Source organism: Microtus oregoni, unplaced genomic scaffold (genome assembly GCF_018167655.1).
Source record: "Microtus oregoni isolate MIOR12 unplaced genomic scaffold, Mior012 000021F_ref0000039, whole genome shotgun sequence".
NCBI classification, from domain to species: domain Eukaryota; kingdom Metazoa; phylum Chordata; class Mammalia; order Rodentia; family Cricetidae; genus Microtus; species Microtus oregoni.
Window position 1 is genome coordinate 24,168,072 of NW_024543080.1, and position 24,759 is coordinate 24,192,830.

The window sequence follows — 24,759 nt, forward strand, 5'->3', positions numbered from 1 at the left end:
GTAGAATGTTGGAGACACCATCCCATGGCCTGGGTCCTGGACTAAATACAATGGGAAAACAAGAAGACCAGCTCAGTGCCACAAAGCACCTTTTAGGTTGTGAAGGTTTGTGTCTTACTCAAATTCACATACTGAATAGCAACCATCCAAAGTACCGCGTGTGAGGTCATTGGGAGTGGTGTTCAGATCATGGGTATGAATCTAGCCCTAATGAAGGAATTTAGGTTCATATAAAGAGGTCCCAGAAATGTATAGCTCATCCTGTTTTAGCTCATCCTGTTTTATCTTGTGAGGACAGGGTGAGAAATTACCTTTTTGTGAAAGTTACCTTTTGAAAGTAGTCTTTCAAAAGATACTGATTGTATTATTAGTGTTAGAGTTGTTGAGCTCTAGAACCATGTGGAAATGATTTATGTAACTAAAAGCTTGCTGGTTTACAGCACTTTTTAAACAACACAAAATGAGATGGAAGAGTTAAGTTCAATTAATTAATTTTGGTCCCATGCTGATTGCCTGGCCTAACTTGTGTGGAATTATAAATACAAGTATAACTACTTTTACCTGGAACTTATAAATAATTTCTAGGGCTGAAACATGAAATGTTCATCAGATAGAGTGTGGAAGTGAGTTTACAATTGGTATAGCAGTGAGAACAAGAGGCATGAGGTTGTGGGGTGAGGAGTGGGAAAAGTGGGAGGTGAGGAGGGAGGAGGAACTGGGAATGGTATGTAATAAATAAATAATAGATAAATAAATTAATTAAATTAAAATAAATAAATATAGTTATTAAGGCAAAAAGAAACAACTAGCAATTAAAAGAAGTGAATGAGGTTTGAGGCCATAAAGCAAATAAGAAAGACAAGGTGCTTGAAGAAAGAATGATGACTTTGTGCATGTGTGAATCAGATGCAGGCACATATATTCACATGTGTGACATGTGATGGCCAATGTGATTGGATTGAATGCAGTCTAGGTTATTAGTGAGGTATTCACCTGGAAATCTCTATGAGGTCATTTATTTGCTTTTCTAGGGAGAATTAAATGAAGGGAAAAAAATAGAGCCTTAATGTTAAAAGTCCAAAGGCAGGGTTCTGGGTTGAATAAAATAGGAAAAAGAGAAGAGCAGTTGAGTGGAACATACTCTCTTTTCTGCTTCTTGGTCCCACCAATTATAAAGAGCTCTTATTACTGTAGTTGCCAAAACACTCCGGTTGCAACGCCTTCCCTGCCGCAATGAACTGGACCTTTCAAATATCTATCCACATACATTTCTCCTTTAAGTTTCTTCTCATGGTTTGGGTCACAATGGCAAAAATGTAAAGAATACATAAGACGAGTATAGAGAGGGCAGAACTGAAGCTAGAGTCAGATGTGATACGCAAAAAAAAAAAAAAGGTTTCTTGACTTGAAATGTTTCTAAGAAATTACTCTAGATAACTGAATGGCACTCTTATGGCTTTTAGGCCTTATGAAAGTAAATTGGAGAAAGCTGCGACAGAAGGAGAGAAATTAGGTGGTGGGTTACTGATTCTTGGCACTGAATGCTGCAAGACAGGAAACAGTGAAGGCTGCGGAATTGATGTTGAAGATAAGCTTCAACTGATAAGAACAATCATCAATTTCTCCACAAGAGTCAATGTGTCTATGTGGTACTAATGCAGTACTGAGAAAGCAAGAGTCTCCTTTTTGTGAGGCAGATCTGGGAACGTATAAGTTAGCCAACACCGGAAGTGGAACATTTTGAGAAAAGAACTGATGTCTAAGCGTTTGTGTCCAGTTACCTGTTGGAGTGGAATTTTGGGAGTTACTAGCATATATGACAATAGAGACCACCTAAGGTCAAGTCATCTTTATTTCTGCAATCAAGTCTTCCAAACGATTTAAATCTACAAAGGTCAGCAATTACTTCAGAGCATCTGTGAGCAAACCACTCTGGCCAACACAATGAGACTCCAAGGACAATGGTTTATTAACTGTTATGGCATTATGACTTTTTTCTTAGAAATAATTGGTTTCTACTTTCTGTTTTATGTCTCCAGTTGACTAGGAAATACTTATAATCAGATTTTTTATTTTTTCTTTTTTCTTCTCAATATTTATGCCCTTCCTATAGTAAAGAATGCAACCTCAACAATTTTTCATCAGTGAGATGGAAATGATAATAGCCTAACTCTTACTTTCAAAGATCACGTATGTTAGTATATACAAGGTATTAATAAAATAAGTTGTTCTTCAAATGGAATTGCCATAAGTTCATTATTTTCGTTCGTATTTACAGGACATTCTCAGGCAAAGGCTGGTGGTGATAGTTGGTGATATAGTAGCATGCCACTGAACAAAATTCATAGTGCAATTTGCTAGGAGTACTTTGAGTTGAATTATTGAAGTTCTATTTATTCTTCAGAAACAGCTGAATAAACTGAAAAAATCTATTGATAATTTCACAGAAAGACAGCAATAAATTTCCTACAAACTACTCTGTATATGTGTAATTATATAAATAGTCAGCTTAAGAAATATCAGAAACCACCAGTGTACAGGGAATGCTTGATATATCCAATTTGTAAGCTGAATAAGAATTTCTAAAACTACTTTATAAACATTTACTGGCCCTCTTCGAAGCAAGTAAAATGTGTACTTAATCTAGCCACTATACTATGATACATTTAGCTCTAATGAAACGTGACCCAGTAACATTAGTGTAAGAGAGTAGCTTAAAGTTTATTTCTTTATGAGACCAGTTACTCCCACTTTACAGCTGTTTTTCCTTCTGAATCTGGGAGTCTAACCATCCATCTAAACACAGCTTTCAAGGAAAATAGAGTTTGATCAAGCTACAATTTTGACTTGAGAATTGCCAAATGGGTGTTTGCTCCAGTTTTCTTTTCATTTCTCTGTTTTTGTTTCTCTAACTTGGTGAATTTGAGAAAACAGACTTGCATTCAAAGCACATTTGGGAATTATTAAGGTATTCATGTTTTTAATTTTGTAAACAAGACTGCATGCTTTAGGTCCTGACTTGTATTCTTATTTGGTATTTTGTGGGTATTTATTATTTATTTTAAAGAAATATTTGCTTATTTATTTGGGGGAAAGGGACATGTCATGATAGGCACATGGAGTCCATTTTCTCTTGTCTGTTTAATCCTGAAGAATCAGACATTAAGTCCTCAGGCTTACCAGCTGACTGCTGCCATTGTTGGATAGGCCATTTCACCAATCCATATATCTTCATTTGAATTAAAATTTATTTTGCACTAATGCACTAAACATTTTACCTACAGTGAGATGCTAGTCTTAATAAAGCAACTCTGGGTTATCATTTTAGAGTATGAGAAATCAAATGGAAAACTACAGTCTGTAGAAATGTTATTAAGATGTTCTCATTCATTTTATTTATTTAGGAATCTTTTTATCTAAATATTACTTTTTACAAAATATTGTTTTAACATTTGTGTATTTTCTTTTGATAAATTTTGAAAAATTGTTTGAGAGGTTTATAATAGGCTTAAAATATTTTGATCAAATCCACTTCCCTTTCCCTACCCTCCAATTCCTCCACAATCTCTTCCATTAATTTCCCCTCCCAATTTCATATGCACTTTTACTTTTATAACTTACTGAATCCACCTAGTGCTGGTCTCTATGTGCTTGGGTGTAGGACCATCTTTTGGAGTATGGGTGGTCTTTTGGCCTCATTCCTGAAGAAAACTTACCCTCCCTCCCAGACAGCTGTCAATTGCCAGTGGTTTTTCAGCAAGGGCTGGGACTTCATGAACATTTGCTGGCATTTTGTCTGGTTTGTTCTTGTGCAGGTCCTTATACTTGCAGACACAGCTATTTTGAGTTCATGTGTTTAATGGCCTTGTCCTCTCCAGTGAGCTCTGCCTTGCTGTAGACTTCCACTACCTCTGTCTCTTACTGTCTTCCCATTCTCTCTTCTGTGATGGTCCCTGAAACTTGAGAGGAGTGGTATGATGTCACTGGCCTATTTAGAGCTGTGCACAGCACAGCATCATGCTCTACAAGGTGTAGAGTTGTCTCTATACCTGATGCTCTATATTGTAAAAAGAAGCTCCTACAATTCATTCTTAATGTGTGTGTGTGTATATATATATATATATATATATATATATATATATTCATAAGCATGTATCCTATTTACTTTCTGTAAGAAAGTTTCAAGTGTTGTGATGACCTCTAGACATGTGGAGGTCTTGGATTAGCAGTGCCCATTTGGTCTGTAGAAAAGAAAGCAACAGTTTTTATACCAAATTTAAAAATTATACAGTATTGTGAGATATAAGGAAAAATGCAACAGAAATAAAAGGGTTCCATTTTTTTTTTTTTGCTTTCTTTTATTCTTGGACTTTTTGTGGCTTTGGATGCTGGAGATGTAATGTTCCTCTCTCTCAAATCCAATTTGGATGAGTAAATCAAATGGGTTCAACACAAGAGGTTCTGCACTGGCCAAGCAAAGATGGGAATGGATTTACTGGCAACCAATTAGCTATTAGTTTTTCAGGGTCAGCTTCTCCAGGACATGTTCTAAGGAAACTAGGTAGGAAAAACTTAGTCACCAAACCCAACCCAGGCTCTCCAAGTTCAGGCAGTTAACCCACACTCTACCATAGAGAGCTAAGAGGTAAACCAGACTGCATTCAGACCTTTGAAGAGATTAGGCAATCCCAGTACTGTAGCAAACATCTCTCTGGATGCGACTTTGAGGCAGATGACTGCTCTTAGCTGTCAGCTTTTCTTATTCCCAATTCCTTTAATGTTCTTTGAAGTTTAAATCATAGATATCCAACATCAATAGAAATCATAAAGCACTTTCTGGGGAGGGGTGAATGTAAAAAATCAGAATTTTATGATTAAAAAAAAAATCTGGCTTCACTCTAGGTCCAGTAAATGTGTATCTAACTCTTTGAACTGTTTCTACGCTTTCAAAGAAACTAAGTGGTGAGGGAAAAATCATTCCAGACAGCTTGCTAGAACTTCATGAAGTTTCTCAAACGCAGATCATAAGTCATGTGAGATTACAAGTTTAACACACAAAGCTCATTCTTAAAGAAAAAAATATCACTTCAATTCATAAAAGTTTTAAAATGGAAGCAAGCAATTAGAATCTGAATCTATTTTCTTCTGTATCAGAATCAAGAGAAAGAATAGTGATAAGGAAGCATCAGAATAGAATGTGAACATATTCACAGAGATTATGAGGTTCACGAAAGGGGAATTTTGTAGAAGCAATGGCAAATATGGTTGCATTGGTCAAAATATAGACAGTTTAGTGGTGATTTACACGGCATAGTCAGAGGGTTCCTAACTGAAACCGACACAAGGGAGCAGAACAGGAAGATGCAATGTGAAGTAGAATGTTCTCATCAAGTAGAAGACTCTGGGTTCCCTGCTTGCAAAGTTTTAAATGGCATGCTTTTAATCTTTGTGAATTTCAATTAGGCTCTGCAATGGGCAAGTCAGGAAAGGAATATTAATGATGGAGGAGGAGGAGGCTGCATGGTGCTCCATTCTTCATAGAGCCAGCAAAATGAGAACAGATGTTTGTTTAGGTTATAACCTTAAGTGCTCATTGGCAGAGTGGTGGCTTATACATTAAAATGAACAGCCTGAAATATTTCCATTATCAAGGTTACCCCCCCCATAATCTTCAAAGCTAAGCTAATGTTTCCTGTAGATTAGCACTGCCTGTTAAGAAAACTGAACCAACCACCTAGGGAAAAAAAAATCTGAATTTTTGGTGCTCAACTACTAAAACTGAAGTATTTGGCTCATATTGACTCTGAATATAAAATAACAGACATACTAAATGCTCCCCCTTTTTCTTTTCATAGTGTCTCATGTTTATAACAACTTTGGAAAAAAAAATACCAGCTCTGATTTGCTTGAGTAGAATGTAGATAACATTCATTCTCGTGTGCGGTACAGAAAGAATAAAAACAAACAAACAAAAAACAACAGCAACAAAAAAACCCCACAACTAGCTCTCTCTCTCTCTCTCTCTCTCTCTCTCTTTCTCTCTCTCCCCCCCCCCCGTTGTTTTCCTTTTCTTTTCTTTCTTTCTTTTTCTTTTTTTTGTTCAAGTTGTTCGGTTGGATTTAATCGCCCCAGATAAAATGGAAGAAAAAGCAGACAGATCAAATACAGAATGCTCAAAGTGTATGATAGGATTGGAATTACAAGTCTCTGCCAAGAAAAAGCCCTAAAGGGGGAAAGCCTCAAACTGCTTCATCTTGCTACCATCTGCAGAAGGCACTGGAAAGGCGGCCGCGGATCCCCTTTGCTCCAGGCTAATGTAAACTTTTTATAGCTTTTAGATTGAGTCTTGATCACCAGGTAAAGAAAATGCCTGGCAAAGAGATTAGGGAAAAGCCATTGCTGAGAGTAGGCAGGAGGTTTCCTGATGTGTAAGGTCGGTCCAGGGCCTTCACTGACCAGCTCCGGGCAAGTCTCCAGCCCTCCTAGCTTGAGGGGAAATTGGTTCTGATTGCCAGAGTGCGGAGGAATGAGAGGTACATCCAGAAAGCTAAGGAAATCAAAGAAACTTCCTGCTGTGTAATTCCACATAACGTGCGTTTAACTTGGTCCTGCGTGGATGCGCTGATGACTAAGTAAAGGCGTGATTAGCCCCTTCGCCCTCCAGTGGGAGCCATACATCGTTACTTCTTCCAGGCAACCACATCGCTCCACCAGAGAAGATGTCGGGGGACGACGAGCGGCAGGGAATAGTCCGCGGGACCTAGGGCCTCACCGACACGCACCATTCAGAGTTTCTCACCCACACTCACCAGCAGCGCCCCCCTAACCCACCCACTAGGAAGCTCGCAGCCCCCGGAGAACAGCTCCGGGTGGGGCGTGGGCTCTGCTCCTCCAGCGCGGTGTGGGCGCCGGCAGCGGAGCTCTGGGGCTCACTGGGGTGCCCCACGCCTCCCCGGCTGCGTTGCCCCAGGTGCCCAGAGGGCGGCGGTCGCTTGAACAGAATTGGGGTGGGGGTGGGGGTCCCCTATTCCCAGGAACCTCATTAGCTCTCCTCCTCAGACTGGCTCCTCCTTCTCCTGGCGTGGGGCTCGTGCCCGCCACTGCCTGCGCGCATCGTGCCTCCGCGCCCCCACCGCCGGCTCCTGCCATCGCTACTCCCTCCTCCTCTTCCTCCTCCTCCGCCCATCACCGCCACTACGGACGCCTTCGCCGCCTACTCCTCGCGCGGCCGCGGCTCCTCGCGCTCTGTTCCAGCTTCCACCAGCCCATCCCTTTGCTGCCTGCTCTTTAGGCTGCTGCAGTCTCTCTCTGTCTCTGTCTCTGTCTCTGTCTCTCTCTCTCTCTCTCTTTCTCCTCTCTTTCTCAAGTTTTCTATCTCCTCAGAATCAGAACCACTGGAGGAAAACATCTACTTCTGCTTGCTGTTCAGGTAGGGTCGCAGACGTTCGTGGCAGCCGGCGACCTTTGCTCATTTTCCTTTGCTTCGCCAAGCATGCCTACCCCCGCCCCCCCCCCCCCCAACCCACTCCACTCTTCTTGCTCCCTCGGAATAGAGGCTCAGGTTCTCCTCTGCCCTCCAGCTTCCAAAATCTAATTCCAACGTCCCTCTCCAGAAGCGTATTTGCAACTACAATAAAAATTCAAAAGCCAGTCCAGTTCGGTGGCAGCACGCTGGCCCGGCTCTTTTACAGTCTCCAACTTTGCACACAGTGGCTGCGCTGCTTTGCCTGCTTGGTGTTTGATCCTGAAGCTCTTTGGGTAGTCTGGGCTCCAGAGCAGCTGTCAAACACGTAGTTCGCAGCACTTAATTCCCACCCTTCTGCCTCCTGAACGTGGACATGGGCAAATGTGGATGGGCAGAGAGAATGATTTGGTTTTGATTTTCTATTTTTCCTTTTTTTGCGTGGGGTGGTGGTTGTTGTTGGGGAAAGTGAACACGCGAGGATTGCAATTCACTGTAAGGAAAAGTAGGCTGCTTGCTGCTAGCTTTTCCTGCTGTGCTTGCGGAGGTGGTCTTCGCAGAGAGGGCGAGGCATGGAGTATCCAGCTCTCCACCTCGTTTCCACTCACTCCAATCTATTCCTCCGTAAGCGCATGTGTAAGCTTGGAGTCCCAGGGTCTTGTCATTTTATGTGTGAATAGCGAAGTGTTTGCAGAGGACGGGGCTGGGGGAAGTTAAGAGGTGGTGGTGGTGGGGGGGGGATGAACTAGCGTGATCTAGTCATTAAAAAAAAAAAATTCTCCTTCAGTCATCTAGTTCTACACCTGTATACCTAGTACATGAGAGTAACACCCCCACTACCACAACTGAAATGGCATTCTTTGGGGATACTTGGTTGGTAGAACTCAGAACAATTTTAATTTTATCTTCTTTTTCTTCCGTAGCTTCTCAAACAAGGAAGATGAAGACAAAACTGAACACCGGCAATGTACGGTCTCTGCTGCTTGTTTTCCTGGTGTGGGACCCAGCCAGGTGAGACACTGTGTTTGGTTTCTGCAGTTCAGGTACAGAGTAATTTTTTAAAATGCCGTTAAGTGTATCTGTGATCTCTTAGAGTCGAGGTGATTTGAAGAACTCCTTTTAATGGAAATGTATTGTATAGAAAATTAACCCGTTAAGTGTCTGAAACTCTAAAAAGTTTGCTGATCTTTTCTTTTTCTTAAAACAAAAACAAACGAAAGGGAACGGACACATTTTCTATATGTAACACTTAACTGGAGAATACTCTATCAGGAGTATATTAGTCCAAAGAATGAAGAATCTGGTGAGGAAGCCAAATTCTCCTCGGGGAAAACAGAGAAGTGTCAGATAAATAATTTAAGTGGAAATTTAGGTTTTTCCTTTTCTTTCTGTTTCTTCCTTTGCTTTTTTGTTTTCAATCACTGGGGCTTCTAAAAACAACACAGAGAACGCCAATGATATGAGAGTCTTAAGCCTCTAGGTGGAGGTAGTATACAATTCCACAATCTCAAACAAAAAACAGAAGATCTGTCAACCAACTTCTCATTTTAGTAATCTGGATATATCTTTCTTAGCAGATGGTTACTGATAAAAAGAGTCAGCTTGGATTTGTGATTTTTCTTTTGCCAATTATCAATACGGCAGCTAATTTGATTGTTTTGAGCAATTTCATCTTAATTGTAATCTGTTCTGATTTTTAAAAATTGGGCAGTGGGTATATTTAATTTAATGCATTTAGAAAATGATTTTAGACACTAGAAGAATTAAAACATAAATTCCATAAGAATTTTTCAATAGCCATTAATTTTTAATAAATATCATAGCATTTTATTATCCCCTTTAAGAATTTTGACCAAATAATCTTCAAAGTGTGAAAAAGATATTTTGGAAATGAAAAGAAATCTATTTGGAAATACTTAATTATAATTGGGAAATACCCACTAATGGACTGTAGAAAGAGAAATATGAAATTTATGAAATATGACCGAGAAACACCTCTGTGAGAAAAATCACAGACTCTTGTGACTATCCTAGTGAGGGTTTTTTAAATTAGCTTAAAGTAGGCAAGAAGAAACTTTTGAGGGTAGTGTAGGAACTGATTTACTTATATAATTTGAGGTTGTTTGTCTTCCTGTTCACACTTTAGTATTCACTCTGGTTTTCAAAATGTTCCCTTGATGTTCCTTGCCACTTTTGATGTTATTACGAGTATTGTTAGCTACTACTTCACGTTCATTTCAGTGTAAATGGTCTCTGTCAATGATGTTTTATATGACGCACCTTGACTAGCATGTAAGTACACCTGAGCATTGACTTTAGAGACATAGGCAATCTATGATCAATTAATGCCCATTGAGAACCACCACCAATTGCTTAACTGAGTATCACTCTATTCATTTTCTGTTCTATATTTAACCAATAATGTTCACGGCAGTATTTTATTCTATTATATAAATGATTCTTTTTTGGGGACAGTAATTTAAATCTCTGAATCATTCTGAGAAAAAACGGTAATGGAAAAGGACACTCTGTTTTATACATCAGTTTCTTTGGTACCAAATTGCTTTCACAAAATCAGGTCTCTGGCTTTATGACGGAAAAATAATGGAGAAAATCACTGCTTCAAAAGCCTGGCTAGGGATATTTTAAGACCATCTCTTCCCACAAATTTTATCACCAAAAAAAGGGCAACTGGACACATTCATCTTTATGTAGCCCCTAATATCTCTTCTGAGACTACTCCACAGACCTAGCCTTCCTAAGACTCTGTGAAATTGTGTGTGACTGCTGCCTTTAGAACCCACCTCCAGCTCCTGGCCACATTGAGCCTGGCAGCCTGCCAGTGGAGTTTCCCTGATGTCTATATTACACTTGGCCATTGGGTGGAGGTATACCCCAAGTCAGGAAATTATCTTGGTCTAAAAATGGGAAAGACATAGAAAAACAATGCTATCTATGAGAACGATAGAGAGATTTGTACCATCAAGATGACAGTTTATTTTCCAGTTAGTGTTTACAACACCGAAGAAACACTTTGGAAGTCTCTCTCGTTGCTACACTCCATCTAACTGCAAAGCAATCTCGCCAATAATGTGGGCACATGAGAATCTACCAAAATGATATGCTTTATGCAATAGATTTTAAGATAAGCCATAAAGAGGGCTAAGTGGCAGAAATCTCAAAAGTATTTTCATTAGATTTCTGATATTCTGTTATTTTTAAACATTATATTTACTGTTCCCGTGAGTTGAGTGCTATTTATAAAATGAAAAAAGGAATGAAGTGTGTGTCATTAATGGCCAAAGAATTCTCAAATTTAGATCAAGTAATAAGAGCATTTTGGCACTTAGCCAAACTCTGTGCATACATATATAAAACACATACCAATTTGTAAAATTATCTGTTTAGGTTGGTGCTGGCTAACATCCAAGAAGATGAGGCTAAAAATAACATTACCATCTTTACAAGAATACTAGACAGACTTCTGGATGGTTACGATAATCGGCTTAGACCAGGACTGGGAGGTAAAAATAATTCTCCTTTGTTTCTATAAACCGTCTTAAAACAATGACTTTAGAAGTTAAAGGTAAAAGTCTCATCTTCATGCATGAAGACATAGTATCAGGCATTGGAAAATAAGATGCACAAAACGAACCTTATTGCTTTCTTTTTCACATGCCTAATATATTTCATTTATCTTGTGTGGAATGCCCACATTTATATGGAGACAAGGTTTTTTTGTGTGTGTGTGTGAAGAATTTTCTAATTAATTTATTGAAAGAGACCTGTTTTTCATCAGAGAATATGTCTAATTTTGCAATTGTTTATCTGTTTTACCTGTGTAGTATCATGGGCTACTTAATTACCACTTTTTACAGATTCTTATTTTCAGGTTAGTATACATCCTCAATAATTTTATACAGAAGTATCAAATTTGGAGTGGCTATAATTCTACTCCAAGAAGTTGTCACACGGTTGAATTTCAAACTCCAACAACAATTTTCAAATAAAACTTTTTTTTTTAATCCAAGAAAGTAAAGAAAATAAGATTGGCTAGTGAGCTAAGTTTTAACTACCATTCAGCAATGCTAAGGGATGCTAGAGTTAGATGAAAGTAGCATAGATGCAGGATTGCTAAAACTATCCTTAAGCCAAAATGGCACTAATGAGTTTTAAGATTGCTAAATATTTATTGATTTGTATAGATATTGATATGCTACAAAAAGCTTTAGTTATGAAACCACATGTGATAAATATTTCCATGTACACATACCTAATGAAATGGTTAGCTGATTCAATAATAAGAAAAATGAGCTGAATATTCTATGTCAGGTAATGATCAGCACAGTTATATGGTTATCCCAGTATTAATAACTTTGCAGTTCTGCTGACTTGGGTTTGTACTAAATTGGGCCTGATGGCATACATCTGTGATCTCTGCATTTGTGAAATTGAGGCAAGCAGATCAAGGGTTCAAGGTTTTCCTTTATTACACAGTGAGTTCCAGTCCAACCTGAGCTACATGTGGCTTTGTGGAAATCTGGGTATTGACATAATGTGTGAATTTTTAATTTAGTTCGTAATTAATTAGCTTGATAAAGATAGACGGTTGAGTGGTACGAAAGCAGACAAGCGGACCCAACTTGTTGAACAGTATGACATTTAATTATTGGATATTTCTAGCATAAGGGCTTGTTACCCAAGTTAGAAAAACGGCAAGCAACTCTCACGTTGCTTCCACACCAGAGAAGCAAGTCTAGTGCACAGCTGCCCAGTTCATAATGGTGGCCCAGGGTGTGCAATTGCACTATGGCAGCTCTTTTATCTTAGACACATCAATTTTTGTTTTTAAATAAATTCCCTGTTGCAAAATAAATTGGGAAATATTGAAATTAGACCTTGAACTTCATTTTTTTTTAATTTTAAAAAGTTTTGATTTAAGGTTGCATGGTGGGGTACGAAAGACCACCTGTTTTCGGCTTTGAATCTTACCATGGTCTCCAATTCTTTTTTTATAGTATTAAAAATTCCTTTTGCTCACATTCATATATGGATGCCCATTGTCTTGTTATTTGGTTTAATGTAATATATTGTGTCCTTTCTTAGGCTGTTCTTTTTTCCCCAATTCCTCAGTAACGACCATCTACTAGTATCTGGTGATCTGATTACTCTGACACAGCTAATCTATGTGTGCCACCTCTCTTCTCTTGATCATATGCCTTGCATGGTTCCCAATCTGATGAATGGTGTTGAGGGTACTGGAAGAGTATAGGCTATGTGTCAGACTTTCTAGAGTAGTGCTCTACAGCATCCCTCTCCCACAACGCTGCCAGACAGAGAAGTCTTGTTTCCTTTGCTTAAAAGTGGATGAACTGTGTCTACCTTTCTATTTTATTAGCTGATTAGGAATGTTGCATAACAACACAGAATACACAAATGTGTGCCCCATGCTAATAATAATTTGACTTCATTGAATCCACTTTCTTTCCTCCTGTCCTAGGATCCATGCTTCTCTGGGTTCATTTTCCATATTAGGTCAATTCCCATCTATCTTGCACTTCAAACTTTACTAGTTTCTTTTGGCAATCCCTTCCATCTGCTCCTTTGGCCTGTGGCTATATTATCTAGTGTTAGTAGAATGACTTCTCTTCCACTTTTCTGCTGATTGAAAACCTCACATTTCTATGGAAACCATCATGATACCAGTGGTCTTCAGTACAGACTTTCTTGACTGAGTTGAAATACCAAGATTTAATTCTCTGCCTGTTGAATTTCTTTAACAGTTGCTATTTTTGTATCTCACATAGAACTTACTGCATATTATCTTGTATTATTTATTTCATTTTAAGCTCCTCTTGTTACCTTAATAGTGTTGTAGGGATGTTGCATCATAAATCCTCTCTGATTTCTGCAGCTGGATATTGATTTGCTTATTGTGACCATAAAATAAATGTTGATTTTTTTTATTAACTTTCTGCCATCTGGATAATGGGAATGCCTGTACCTGGCTGCCATCTGAGCTATAAATGCTGATGTAAGAAGTGTGACTCAAGGAGAGAGATGAGTCTTTTACTCAGAAGATTTAATACAACAGCTCTGGTCCTCAGCACTTGTTCAAACGTGAAATAGTCTGCCTCTGTAGATGCACACTATTCCTGGAATACAGTTTATATTTCAATTCTTTTGATAAATATTGAATATGATGACATATGCAATGCATGTAGCAAAATTGTGTGCATGTAGACAATTAGAAAAAATGATTGAAAATAAATAAAAGCCTGTGAAAAATTTCTAAATGGACTCTTAAAAATTTAAATCATTCTCATCATTCCTGCAATACAGCATTTCTTCCTTTTCTTTATGATCATGTCTAAGTCTCTGTGGGTGCATATGCACAAGAATGCAGGTGTCCTTGGAGGTCAAGGATGTCATATTATCCTGAAGCTGACATCACAGGAAGTTTTTGGAGTGCTAGTAAATAAACTCAGGTTTTCTTTGATAGCGGTGTGCACTCTTCACTTCTCTAAGAGTCTTCAACTAATGCACACATGTCATTTGAAATAGAAAATTCAGGTGAATACTCTGTCATATTCCAGAGGTTAATAAGGGAAATAATTAATATTCAGTTCGATAAGAACATACAGGAATTAGCATCTTCATTGATGGTTAATTAGATAAATAGCCATAAGTGTTGTTTTAATTCATTTATAACTTAAATATACATAAATACTTAGGAAAGAGAAGTCAGACTTTAAACAATAAGTTAGAAAGGTTATTCACCTGAATTTGCTCCTTAATCTTACCCAGAGAAGTTTTTCAGACTTTGAGATCTAATATTTTCTTTGGGAAAGTGGGAATAATAATAATAATAATAATAATAATAATAATAATAATAATAATAATGATATTTAATTTTGAGAAAAGGTTGGTGTATTGAGATTAAGGTACATGGCACAGGTTATGCAATATATTGGATTATCCATTTTTCAAAGATTTAATAATTTATGGTAGGACCTTTTTCAAATTTAAGTCAGATTATGCCATTTACCCTCTCCGAGCCCTGAAATCACACCCTGTTCATCCTGCATTGGACATGTGTGCAGCCCTGAGTGATCTGCCTTCCATACATTCTTTGACCTCACCTCACATAGCTCTCTGCCTCAACACACCTCTTCACCTGCACTGATCTCCTTCCTGTCCTGTAAACACACCAGGACACTCTGGCTATTCTCCCTTCACGTGAGATATTCGTTGATGTAATCCACCTTACCAGCCAACCAAATATAACCTATGGCCTGATTGCCCTGTCAATCTTGATCCATCTTACCTACTTGCATTCTTTCCATAGACAGCTTTCTTTTAACATACAATTTAAATTATTTATTACTGTGTGGTTAACTGTTTATTTTGTCTCTTTAAATGACACGTGTAGACTTTTTAAGTCTGTAACTTCTTGCAAATTTTATTTCTTGATATACTGATAGACCTATCCTAACATCCCAGAAAAAAATGGCTCAGATAAGCAGTCGTGAATATCTTGAATGAAATATATTTCTACTAAATCAACTTCTGTTTTAGCATACTGCACAAAAAATTACCCATACACTTACTTTTTTCTTAAGACAAATGCAATAATTATGATCAGATTACAATATTGTCATTTTATTATCGACATCGAAATATTTCAAACTGACACTTGGGTGATTCAGAGCAGTTATGCTACCGAATTATTCAAAGTCTACCTTGCATTAGCTACCGTTGTGCAGCAAGTTAGGATTTGAAGGGATGCTCTCATCCTATTTCTTGCTTAACTTTCAATCTGTGAAATGGGAGATTGAATTCTATTTATCCGCCTTTTCTCTCACAGAGATTTTATGTTGCTCAACTAAATGTAGCTTCTTAAGAAGGCATAATGCGGCATACTGAGGAAAATAAGATAAATATTTGTACAAGGAGCACAGGCTGTCTCTTAATGGAGTCTATCTTTCACTCTGTGGATTCTCTCTCTCAAGAGGTGGTATTCTTTAAAAACACATCAAGGAAACAAGTATTGGTCTTATAAATTTGGCAGTCTTATTCATTCTGAGAGTGGAAAACCAAGGTAGATTGCCTCAAAATCTTGTCAATTAAGAACATATATTAAAATTAGGTAGCATTTACTTAATGCGGTTGCCCCTTTGCCTTCATGTTAGTCACTGCCGCTAGCAACGTAGGGAAACTGAAAGTTTTACTTTGCTGAGACTCTTTCAAATTGTTAACTTGCTAAAAGACCGACACTTGTTTTCAGACCAATTTTATGGGGTCACTGGCAGATTGAGTGTGTAGACAGGCCTCATATATTTATGACAGCTAACATTCACAGAGCTCAGCAGTGATAACTATTAGAAATGACAAGCCTGATATTTAAATTATGGACGCGGTCTGTGAAATCCAGATTGAGTACCATGCCTAACTACAGTTCTCAAAAGTTGTTTTGAAGAGTTCATCTAGAAAATATCTTCCTAGCATTCTTTTATGATCCAAAATCATAAGAAGTTTAATGCCTACAGTTATAAAAGACATGAGTGAGGCCAGGCCATTGATCTAAGGTCTGAAGGACAGTTTCTAGGTTCTGTCCTATCCATAGATTGCAGAGAGATGCATGATAATAAAACATGGACTATTCTTGTGGCAAAAAAATACAGAAAATATATGCAATGTCTGTCTGAATGGTTATAATCATTAATGACTGAGATGGGCAATTTCTTTGGGTCTGGAATTCTGTTGCCATAGAATGCTAATTGAATATTTTTGGCTATGTTACTCAACCTTCCCAAAGACTTTTTTTTTCTATTTTTAAAATGGAGATAAAATAAATGGCATAGTTGCCTGTGAGGGGTTTATTCTGTTAAGTACCCCTGAGTCTTTTGTACAGTGTTGAGGAAACAGAGGATGAACTCAATATTTGGAAATATCATAGTTCCTGGTTGGACTTTACATGCAGCATAGACAATATTCAGTATTACACCTGCTTCATAAGACTGTGTGACTTGTAAAACTTGTTAACTTTTGAGATAAAATTTATTTTTTTTCTAATTTTGGTTTGCTTTGTTCTAGAAAGAGGGTCTTACTGTTCAGCCTTGTCTGGCCTGGAACTTGCTATGTAGGCAATCTGGGCTTGAATGTAGGTATCTAACTGGTTTTGTGTCCTGAGTACTAGTATTTAAGGGATGCACAAAATTGTTTAGACTAAAGATATTAAATAGTGTTAAGGAAAGTAAATAATTGTGCTTTTCTTGCTAATTCTGTCTTATTTTGTCCACATTCTTTTGCATATGTAGAATCTCTGGAAAGAGAATCAACACAAGAAAGAAAATTTCCCTTTGAGTTGTGCTTTGTGATTCTCATGAAATGTAGCAATGTGGAATCATCAATTAATGAAAATAGCTTTGTTTATGAAACAAGGTTTTATTAACACAAAACAGACAATATAATGTTGGTAAAGATTGCCAAAGCCATCCTAACCTGAGTGGCGTCAAAAACTTGGATGAAAAAAAAAATGTGTCTTACCACTGTGCTTAATGGTGAGGATGATTTCAGATCTAACCATACGGAAGGGAAGAGTTAAAAGGAAGACTAGGGAGGGATAGGCTGTAGTGTGTGTTGAAAAGAGGAGACTGAGCTGGTCTGTTAAAAAGTTGTCATCTCAGATGGAAACAGTGTAAACCACAGATGTCAGAGGTCTCTGCTTCCCTTAAAAAGCTGTGAAGTCTGGTGTTAGCCTCCTGACCCATGCAGTTGAGGTTGAATCCTATGCTCGTGCAAAGGACTAGGCAGCTGAAACTCTTGGGGTCTCCTAGAGAACCTGCAATAGGACAGCCTGATGTGTGATGTCCTTCTGTATGTGTTGCTTTATCAGCCAATGAATAAAGCAGTTTCAGCCAGTGGTTTAGCAGAATAGAGCCAGGCAGGAAACCCGACCAGAGATATATAGAGAGAGTAGGTGAAGTCAAACAAATGTAAGCCAGCTGCCAAGGAAAGGAGACATGTAGAAAATGAAATAATGCCATGGCCACATGGCAATACATAGGCTAATAGAAATGGGATGATTTAGGATGTAAGAGCAAGTTAAAGATATGTTTAATCCATCAGCCAAACAGTTTTATAATGAATATAGTTTTTGTATGATTGTTTGGTTTGGGCAGCCGGAAAATGTAAGTGTAGTCTCTGCTTACAAATTCAGGAAGAGCCCGAGGAAGAAGGAAATTTCAGAGTCTATTCTGTGTTCAGTACCAAGTCTACCCATTTTAGTTGGCCTATAGATGACATAAAACCCTGCCTTTGAAATTTCAAGAGTGACACAGTGAGAATAAATTGAGACATTTCACAAGGTATGTAAATAGATTTCTATAAAAGTGTTTATGCTAGATATCAAGTCATTTGTCTTTTCTTTTTTATTTAAAATATGTTTGTAGGAGGTGTTGTAAGCCTAAGCCTCCAGGTTTCGGAGATGTAGTACCAGTTATCTTTTTAGTTTTGTCCTGGACCCTCCTAGCCCCTCAGTCTGGCATGGGACTAGTCTATTGATGACTTCATCACAGTATCTGCTAAGTTAAAGAAAACATGAGATGATGTTATAGGCATCATTCTATATTCTTTTCAGTAATTGGTGTTGTAACTAGAGAGCATCTTAGCATTTTCGAACATCCTCCCTAACACTGCGCGTTGTTTACTCTGTGCACAGAAGGTGCCAAGACAGGCTTCCTCAGAAATGGGTGGTGTGTGATAGTTCATCATAGTTTTCCATAATTATTTTCTTACAAGAAGTAAGGGCAGCTTGTGATTATTTTATAAGAAAGGCTTATTAAATGCACGATAGCAGGGGTGTGTGTTAGGTTAGATAGTATGGTGTTTTCTGAAGGTGACATCATTGAAAGGCGAGACACATAAATACTAAATACTACCAATGCTTTATTTATTATTATTTTGCCTCTTGGAGGCACAAACACTCCTTACTTACTAGGTTTACTTATTTTGAACACTTGTACTTAGTGCAGTTAAAGCCTGCCCCCACCCTTACCTAATGGATTTAGTGAACATATGTGTGATCCACCCATTTTCGTGTTACTCTTCATTACTCCACCTGAATCATATTATAGAAAACCTGAGTCATTAGTGGAGAGAGCCACCTGAATAGTTTTAGCAGTTTGCAATTCATTACTGTTCAGTGGCAAAAATCAAATGAAATTATTTTGCTATTTTATTACTTAATATGTGTTGAATATCTGTCACATGAAAGACAGTGCAGGATTCAAAGATGGTGTTGGTCTCACAGATGAGAAGTTCTTTTGGCTGAGGGGCAGAATGACATGTGAGTGACCATTCTTCAAATGACTATAAACATCAGCAAGTTTTTCATGGAAAGGACAAGTTTCTGAGGTCCAGAAAAATCAATTACTTTTACTTGTAACATGTAACTGAGAAAACCTATAGTTACACATAAGCTTCCACTGTTCTTATTAATTATTGAGAATTTTCTGATATTAGTTTAAATGTTAGAAGCATCAATTCTTACTGATGCTGTGATAAGTACAATTCCATATGAAACTTCTGCATATGCCTCACTTACTTTAAAAAAAGCATGTGCCCTCTCTTATGTTAATGTGTTTTGATCTACAGGTACATGGGAAAAGAGCTAAGTATGAAATATAAAATGAAAACGAATACACAAGGAATAATATATTAAGAAATATGTTTATTTCTTTTGAATTTCTAATTTTTGATACAACATAGAACCTTGAAAACTTGTTTTTATCCTGAAACACCCTCATTCTTCAAGGCACAGATCTTTTCACTTACAAAATAATCTCTGAGAATGAAGTAAATACTTATAAATATTTTATTCAGATATCATCAAATTTAGGTTACCCAAGACACTGTAAAATGTAGTTATCAAAATTCTCATTTTATACTTTAATTAACTGTCATTATATAGTGGCTTTGATATGCTTTTTACATTATTATGCCATTAATAAATTCTAAGCCTATTATAGGAAAACAGGATTTCATCTACATCTTAATTTGAGTTTATTTTTTTAAATCACCCATATGGATCTCATTGTTTTTTTAAAATCAGCGTTTAAAGCATTTTAAGAAAAACAAAATGATTTATTTAAAATTTCAAAAGTAGTCCTGTCTTAAGACAACCTTCTTTTTATTAACATGAAGGAGAAATAAATTTCTTAATTAAACTCAGGATGCTATTAGCTTTTTAGGGAGTAAGTACAAAGTGTCCCAGCGTTACCTGTGGTGACACTGTCTGTAAAAAAAGCATCTTAGTCTTCTTAAGGATATTGTTTGGTTAGAATATTACTGGATTGATTTGATATGCAGCTCAAGACAATTCTTCATCTTGTGTGGCTTAGAGAAGCAAAATGGGTGATCAGTTCTTATCTCAAACCTGATAAAATGGTAGTCTTCTCTTGCTGACAGTTTGCATGAATATCTATGAAACAGTATGATAACTAAGATAAGGCTGTTTTCAACAGCTTGTGAAGAAGTACAATGTCTAAATGTTCCTGTAAGTGCTTCAAGCATTTAGAATGATGCACAGTGCATGTGTATACTACCTGTATTAGAGGACTCAAGTTATGGTCCAGGTTAGAAGAGATTGAATTAGGGTCATGCTTCTGAGTGTCTCAACAAGAATCAATAATGTATCCTAACAGCATTCCCAAACTTTTGGCTTAGATTTGGATTTATAGTGATATCTGAGTTTTCCCATACAGATGTGAATAAGCATGTGGGAATGAAAGGAAGCCAGGAGTGATATGGCACAGACCCGCAACTAGGGAGCTCAATTAGGAAGATCGTAAGTTCAAGGTTAGTCTGGATGACAGAATGAATTCATGGTTAACCTGTGCAATGTAGCAAGACTATATATTAAAACTGAAAATAAAAACTACAGGACTGGAGATGAAGCTCAGTTATGTACAGGACCCTGAGTACAATCACAGGTAGTGGACAGAAAAAAAAAATAGAAGGTTCATGTGATTTCAGATTGATGTATGATGTGTATTCAATGCTTTGTGGTACAGAAGAGGACTTCAGATGTGAACTGTTTGAGTGCTTTGGGAGGGAAAGACCTATTTTTTGGGAGACAATTAAAAGGAGATCTGGGGTTTCTGATCTACTCTCAATTACATGTAAGAACACATTAGAAGTCAAATATGATGATAATCAGGTCCTTGGGCTAGATGTTTATAGTACTTTTTTATTATATGAATTTCTTAGAAGTTGCCGCACCAGAATTAAGCAGCCCAAGCATAGAAAAATTGTGATGAATGGAGAAAATTCATTTTTGTTACCATAATTACATACAGAAACTCTTCAGACTCTAAAGAAATGAAATAGTGAACTAAAATACCCGACAGGTTTACAAGGAAGATTAAAATTTGCATACCCAGAAAGGAAGTCTTAATTAAAAGAAAATGGAATTTCAAGGCTGGTGTTTCAGTCAAGTCGAAGGGAATATGGGAGTCTAGATTTAATTAGTTATCTAGGGCATGTAAGGGTAACCATTGAAGCAAAACAATGTGAAATGGGGATTTTACTGGGGATAATATAAGAATAATAACGTGAATAAGAAAATGTTTGGAATATTTGGAAACTACATGGGATGAGCTTAGTGGGGGAACAAGTGACGAGACAATGAGAATTAATGTTTTGTGGCCACTGTCAAGGGAGTAATAATGAAAATATTACTAAGAGAGCAATGTCTCCTGATAATTATTCATTAAAATGAGACATTATGGTTACCAATGGCTCTTAACTTAGTAGAACTTACAGGATTATGGGAACAAAGATAATTAGCATAAAATCTACACAAAAGCCACATTATTAATAATGCTTATTGTAAGTGTGTATGTGTGCCTATTTGCTCATGAGTGTAGAAGTCAAAGGATAGCCTTAAGTGTCATTCCTTATTTGTTTTCAATATTTGTGTATGTATGTATGTATGAGAGAGAGGGAGAGAGAGAGAGAGAGAGAGAGAGAGAGAGAGAGAGAGAGAGAGAAGATCTCATTAGCTTAATGCTCAGCATTTAAGCTAGACTGGTTGGCCAAAGATCTCTTAAAGATTCACTCATCTCTACATTCTCTGCTCTGGGATTTACAAGGTGCATCATCATGCTTGAGTTCTTATGTAGGTATTTAGGTTGAGCATAGATCATTGTGCTTTCAAGAAAAACACTAACATTGACTGAGCTACCTCCCTGGGAGCTAGGGTCCGAGAGCATGAAGCAGATGGATCAGTGAGCAGAATATTGCTCTAACGGAAGGTTCTTTTTAGCTTTCATTCCTTTCAGCATCCCACATCTGTAAGGTTGTTGGAGATATTTTTGGCTGTCAACAAACCGAAGGTTTGAGTCATAGCTTTAACTGGGAGGGTCGCTTCAGATTTACATTACTACGTGTGAAACACATGGGTGGTGACGTCTCATGGGACCTAGCTGTTGACTCAGGATAGAGACATTTCCATCTTAGGGCATGTTAAATTATAATATCACTAATCTGTCATGCTCCTGTTACTGCACCCCAATTGGGCTTTTGTCATTTTTGGGAACAGGTTCTAATAGAGGCATCTCTTTCCCAGAGAGCCACCAGTTACAGGAGGCAGCTGTGATTTCAGCTTTTGTTGCCATTGTCTTGAAACAGCTGGGATGTTAAACAAAAATCTATCAGCAGATGAGGAAGTGGGCAGGTGTATGTTTAAGCGACTAGATCTAAAAGTTAGTGGGGCAGAAAACAGATGGCTCTTCATCAAAACTTTTCTCCTCTGGGGAGCTGTTTTGTGGCCTGTCATCTCTATAATTTGCTCACTCACTTAGATAGGGTGGTGTGACAGAAAGATGTGTCTGTCTGGAGACATTAGAGGATATGATATTTCCGAGTAGCTTTTTATACTGCATGTTTAAAGCCAATTGCAAAGAGAGAAAAGAGCTCACAAGCACTAGAAATTAATAATCCAATATTGGCGACAATGTCAGTTTCCCATAAACAAGAAACTTAGTAGTAGACTGTTGGCACTGACCTATCATTAAAAGGGACATAAAGAGCTCAGACTCAGGTAGGAGTGGTTGCGCATTCTTATTATCCCAACTCGTAGGCGCTTCAGAGATGATAGCCTAGAATGCATACCAAATTCTAGGCCAGCTAAGACTACAGATATGATCTTATTTCTAAAAAGAAAATCATATTCTTTAGTGGTTAATGTTATCTTTACCTGTATTTCTTCTTGTTTTTCTTTACTTGTTCTTGATGAATCTATACATACATATAAATATACAAATGGTAACTCAGTAGGTTCATGAAGTCTTTCTGATATATAGTGTGCATATGTTATTAGGGTTGACCACTGTTATTGGATAACTAATTAGGGGGTTTATCTTTATTGTCTCTCTCTCAGTAATCATTAACTGCCTAGAGCTCCTCATAATAATGATGATAATAACATTATTATTATTACTATTATCATTAGTCCTTTGAGAATCTCATACAGTGAGTTTTGATCATGTTTATCTTCTCTCCTTCATCTCTTTTTAGATTCATTCCTTTTCCCTTCCAAAATAACTATGTGTCTCTTTTCCACCGTTAAGGGAAATTCATGCTGCTCAGCATTTCCAAGTGTATAGCCTTCTACTGGAGTGTGGTCAACTTATAGATGTTATACTCTTAAAGAAACCTGACCCTTTCTCAATAGCTGTCAATTGCCAATAGCTCCTCGGTTACGGGTAGAGCTTACTGTCCAGCATCCTTCTCTTTGCTGATTCCAGGATTTCCATAAGGACTCTAGCTATCCTAACCACCATAGTTGTCTGAACTGCAAAGAAATGGATGACTCAAGAACCCTGTGCCTGTTATCAAGAGAGAGTTCTCCCCTGCATCAGATTTCCACCTTTAAGTCCTAGTTTTATGAAGCAAAGAAGAAAGTGGGTGTCTGCCTTGGGTTTATAAAATCTTTGTTAGTAATTTTCTGCACTGTAAAATGGGGATGATTCACTCAGGTGGTTTGAATTGGAGTATGTCTCCTATGTTCATCATCTGATTTTCCATGATTCCTATGCTGTCAGTCTTGGCCCACATTTGAAGAATGGGAAAGTGCCTCAAACTCCCTAGGGATGAAATTACACTTTATTTTACAATACCAGGAGGCATCCAGAAAGACTGTGATGCAAATAGAGGTGCCTTAAGCCCTCCTTAAATATTATTATTTTTGCTTTCAATGTCTTTTCCCCTTGGCAGGTAGAAAGTCATAATTTTCGTTCTAAAAGGTGGTGCTATCATTCTTCATCTTCAGGATATAATCATAGATATATTTATTCCTTATGCTAATATTTTGTAATATGTTGATAGCTCCTATGTTGATTATTAATATAGGTGAGTAATTTATATAATGTAAAATATACTTTGTCCAGGCATTGATACACCTTAGTTATATACTAAAATTGAAAATTGTTGAAAAACTGAAATGAATATTACTGAGGGTGAAGATATGGCATGTTTGGCAAAGTGCTTGCCTGGTGTGCACCAAATCTTGGGTTCATAGCTAGCACCTCATGAATAAGGTCATTTAGCACATGCTGATAGTCTTAGTTTTTGGAAGATAGAAGCAAATAAATCAGAAGCTCAAGGCAATTTTTTTAAAACTATATAGTTAGTTTGAAACCAGCCTGGGCTACATGAAACCCTGTCTTAAATATAATAGCATTGTGGCAAGTCCTTTAATAATTATGCTGTAAGTATTGTAGTTAACTAGTTGGAGGTTGTCTTAGTTAGGTTTTTTTTTTTATTGCTGTGAAGAGATACAATGACCATGGCAACTCTTATAAAGGAAAACATTTAAATGTGGTGCCTGCCTGTAGTTCAGAGGTTTAGTCTATTATCATCATGGCAGAGAACAAGGCAGCATGCAGGCAGCAATTCTGGTGGAGAAGGAGCTGAGTTCTTACCTTTTGGCTCACAGGCAATAGGAAGTGGTTTCACTGGTATGCTAAGCCAAGTATGAGCAAAAGAGTTCTCAAAGCCCACCCCCACCATCACACATTTCCTCCAATAATGCTCCACCTACTTCAACAAGGCCACACTTCCTATTAGTGCCAATCTCCTTGGGGGTCATTATGTTTTCAAACCACCACAAGTCATAGTAATTAAAATAATTAAAATTGTGAACTAAATTCATATAAATAATGAATTACAACTTAAATTCTGAAACATGAAGATACCAGGTAATTAGATAGGATTTGCATATGCTCCTTCCA

The 24,759-nt window shown here is 37.5% G+C and overlaps 1 protein-coding gene across 3 annotated transcripts in view; it reads left to right on the forward strand.

Moving 5' to 3' along the window:
• Positions 1-6,843: 6,843 nt before the first annotated feature.
• The window catches only part of Gabra2 (gamma-aminobutyric acid type A receptor subunit alpha2), a 132,698-nt gene continuing 114,782 nt past the window's right edge, over positions 6,844-24,759 (forward strand). Inside the window, exons 1-4 of one of the 3 annotated variants that reach the window (XM_041671481.1) lie at positions 6,844-6,970; positions 7,060-7,429; positions 8,386-8,473; positions 10,871-10,986. In XM_041671481.1, coding sequence (XP_041527415.1) covers positions 8,403-8,473; positions 10,871-10,986 — 187 coding nt within the window. In that variant the 5' untranslated portion in view covers positions 6,844-6,970; positions 7,060-7,429; positions 8,386-8,402. Of the gene's footprint in view, positions 6,971-7,059; positions 7,430-7,814; positions 8,099-8,385; positions 8,474-10,870; positions 10,987-24,759 lie in introns of those variants that run through there. The other 2 variants (XM_041671479.1, XM_041671480.1) reach the window with 2 other exon arrangements.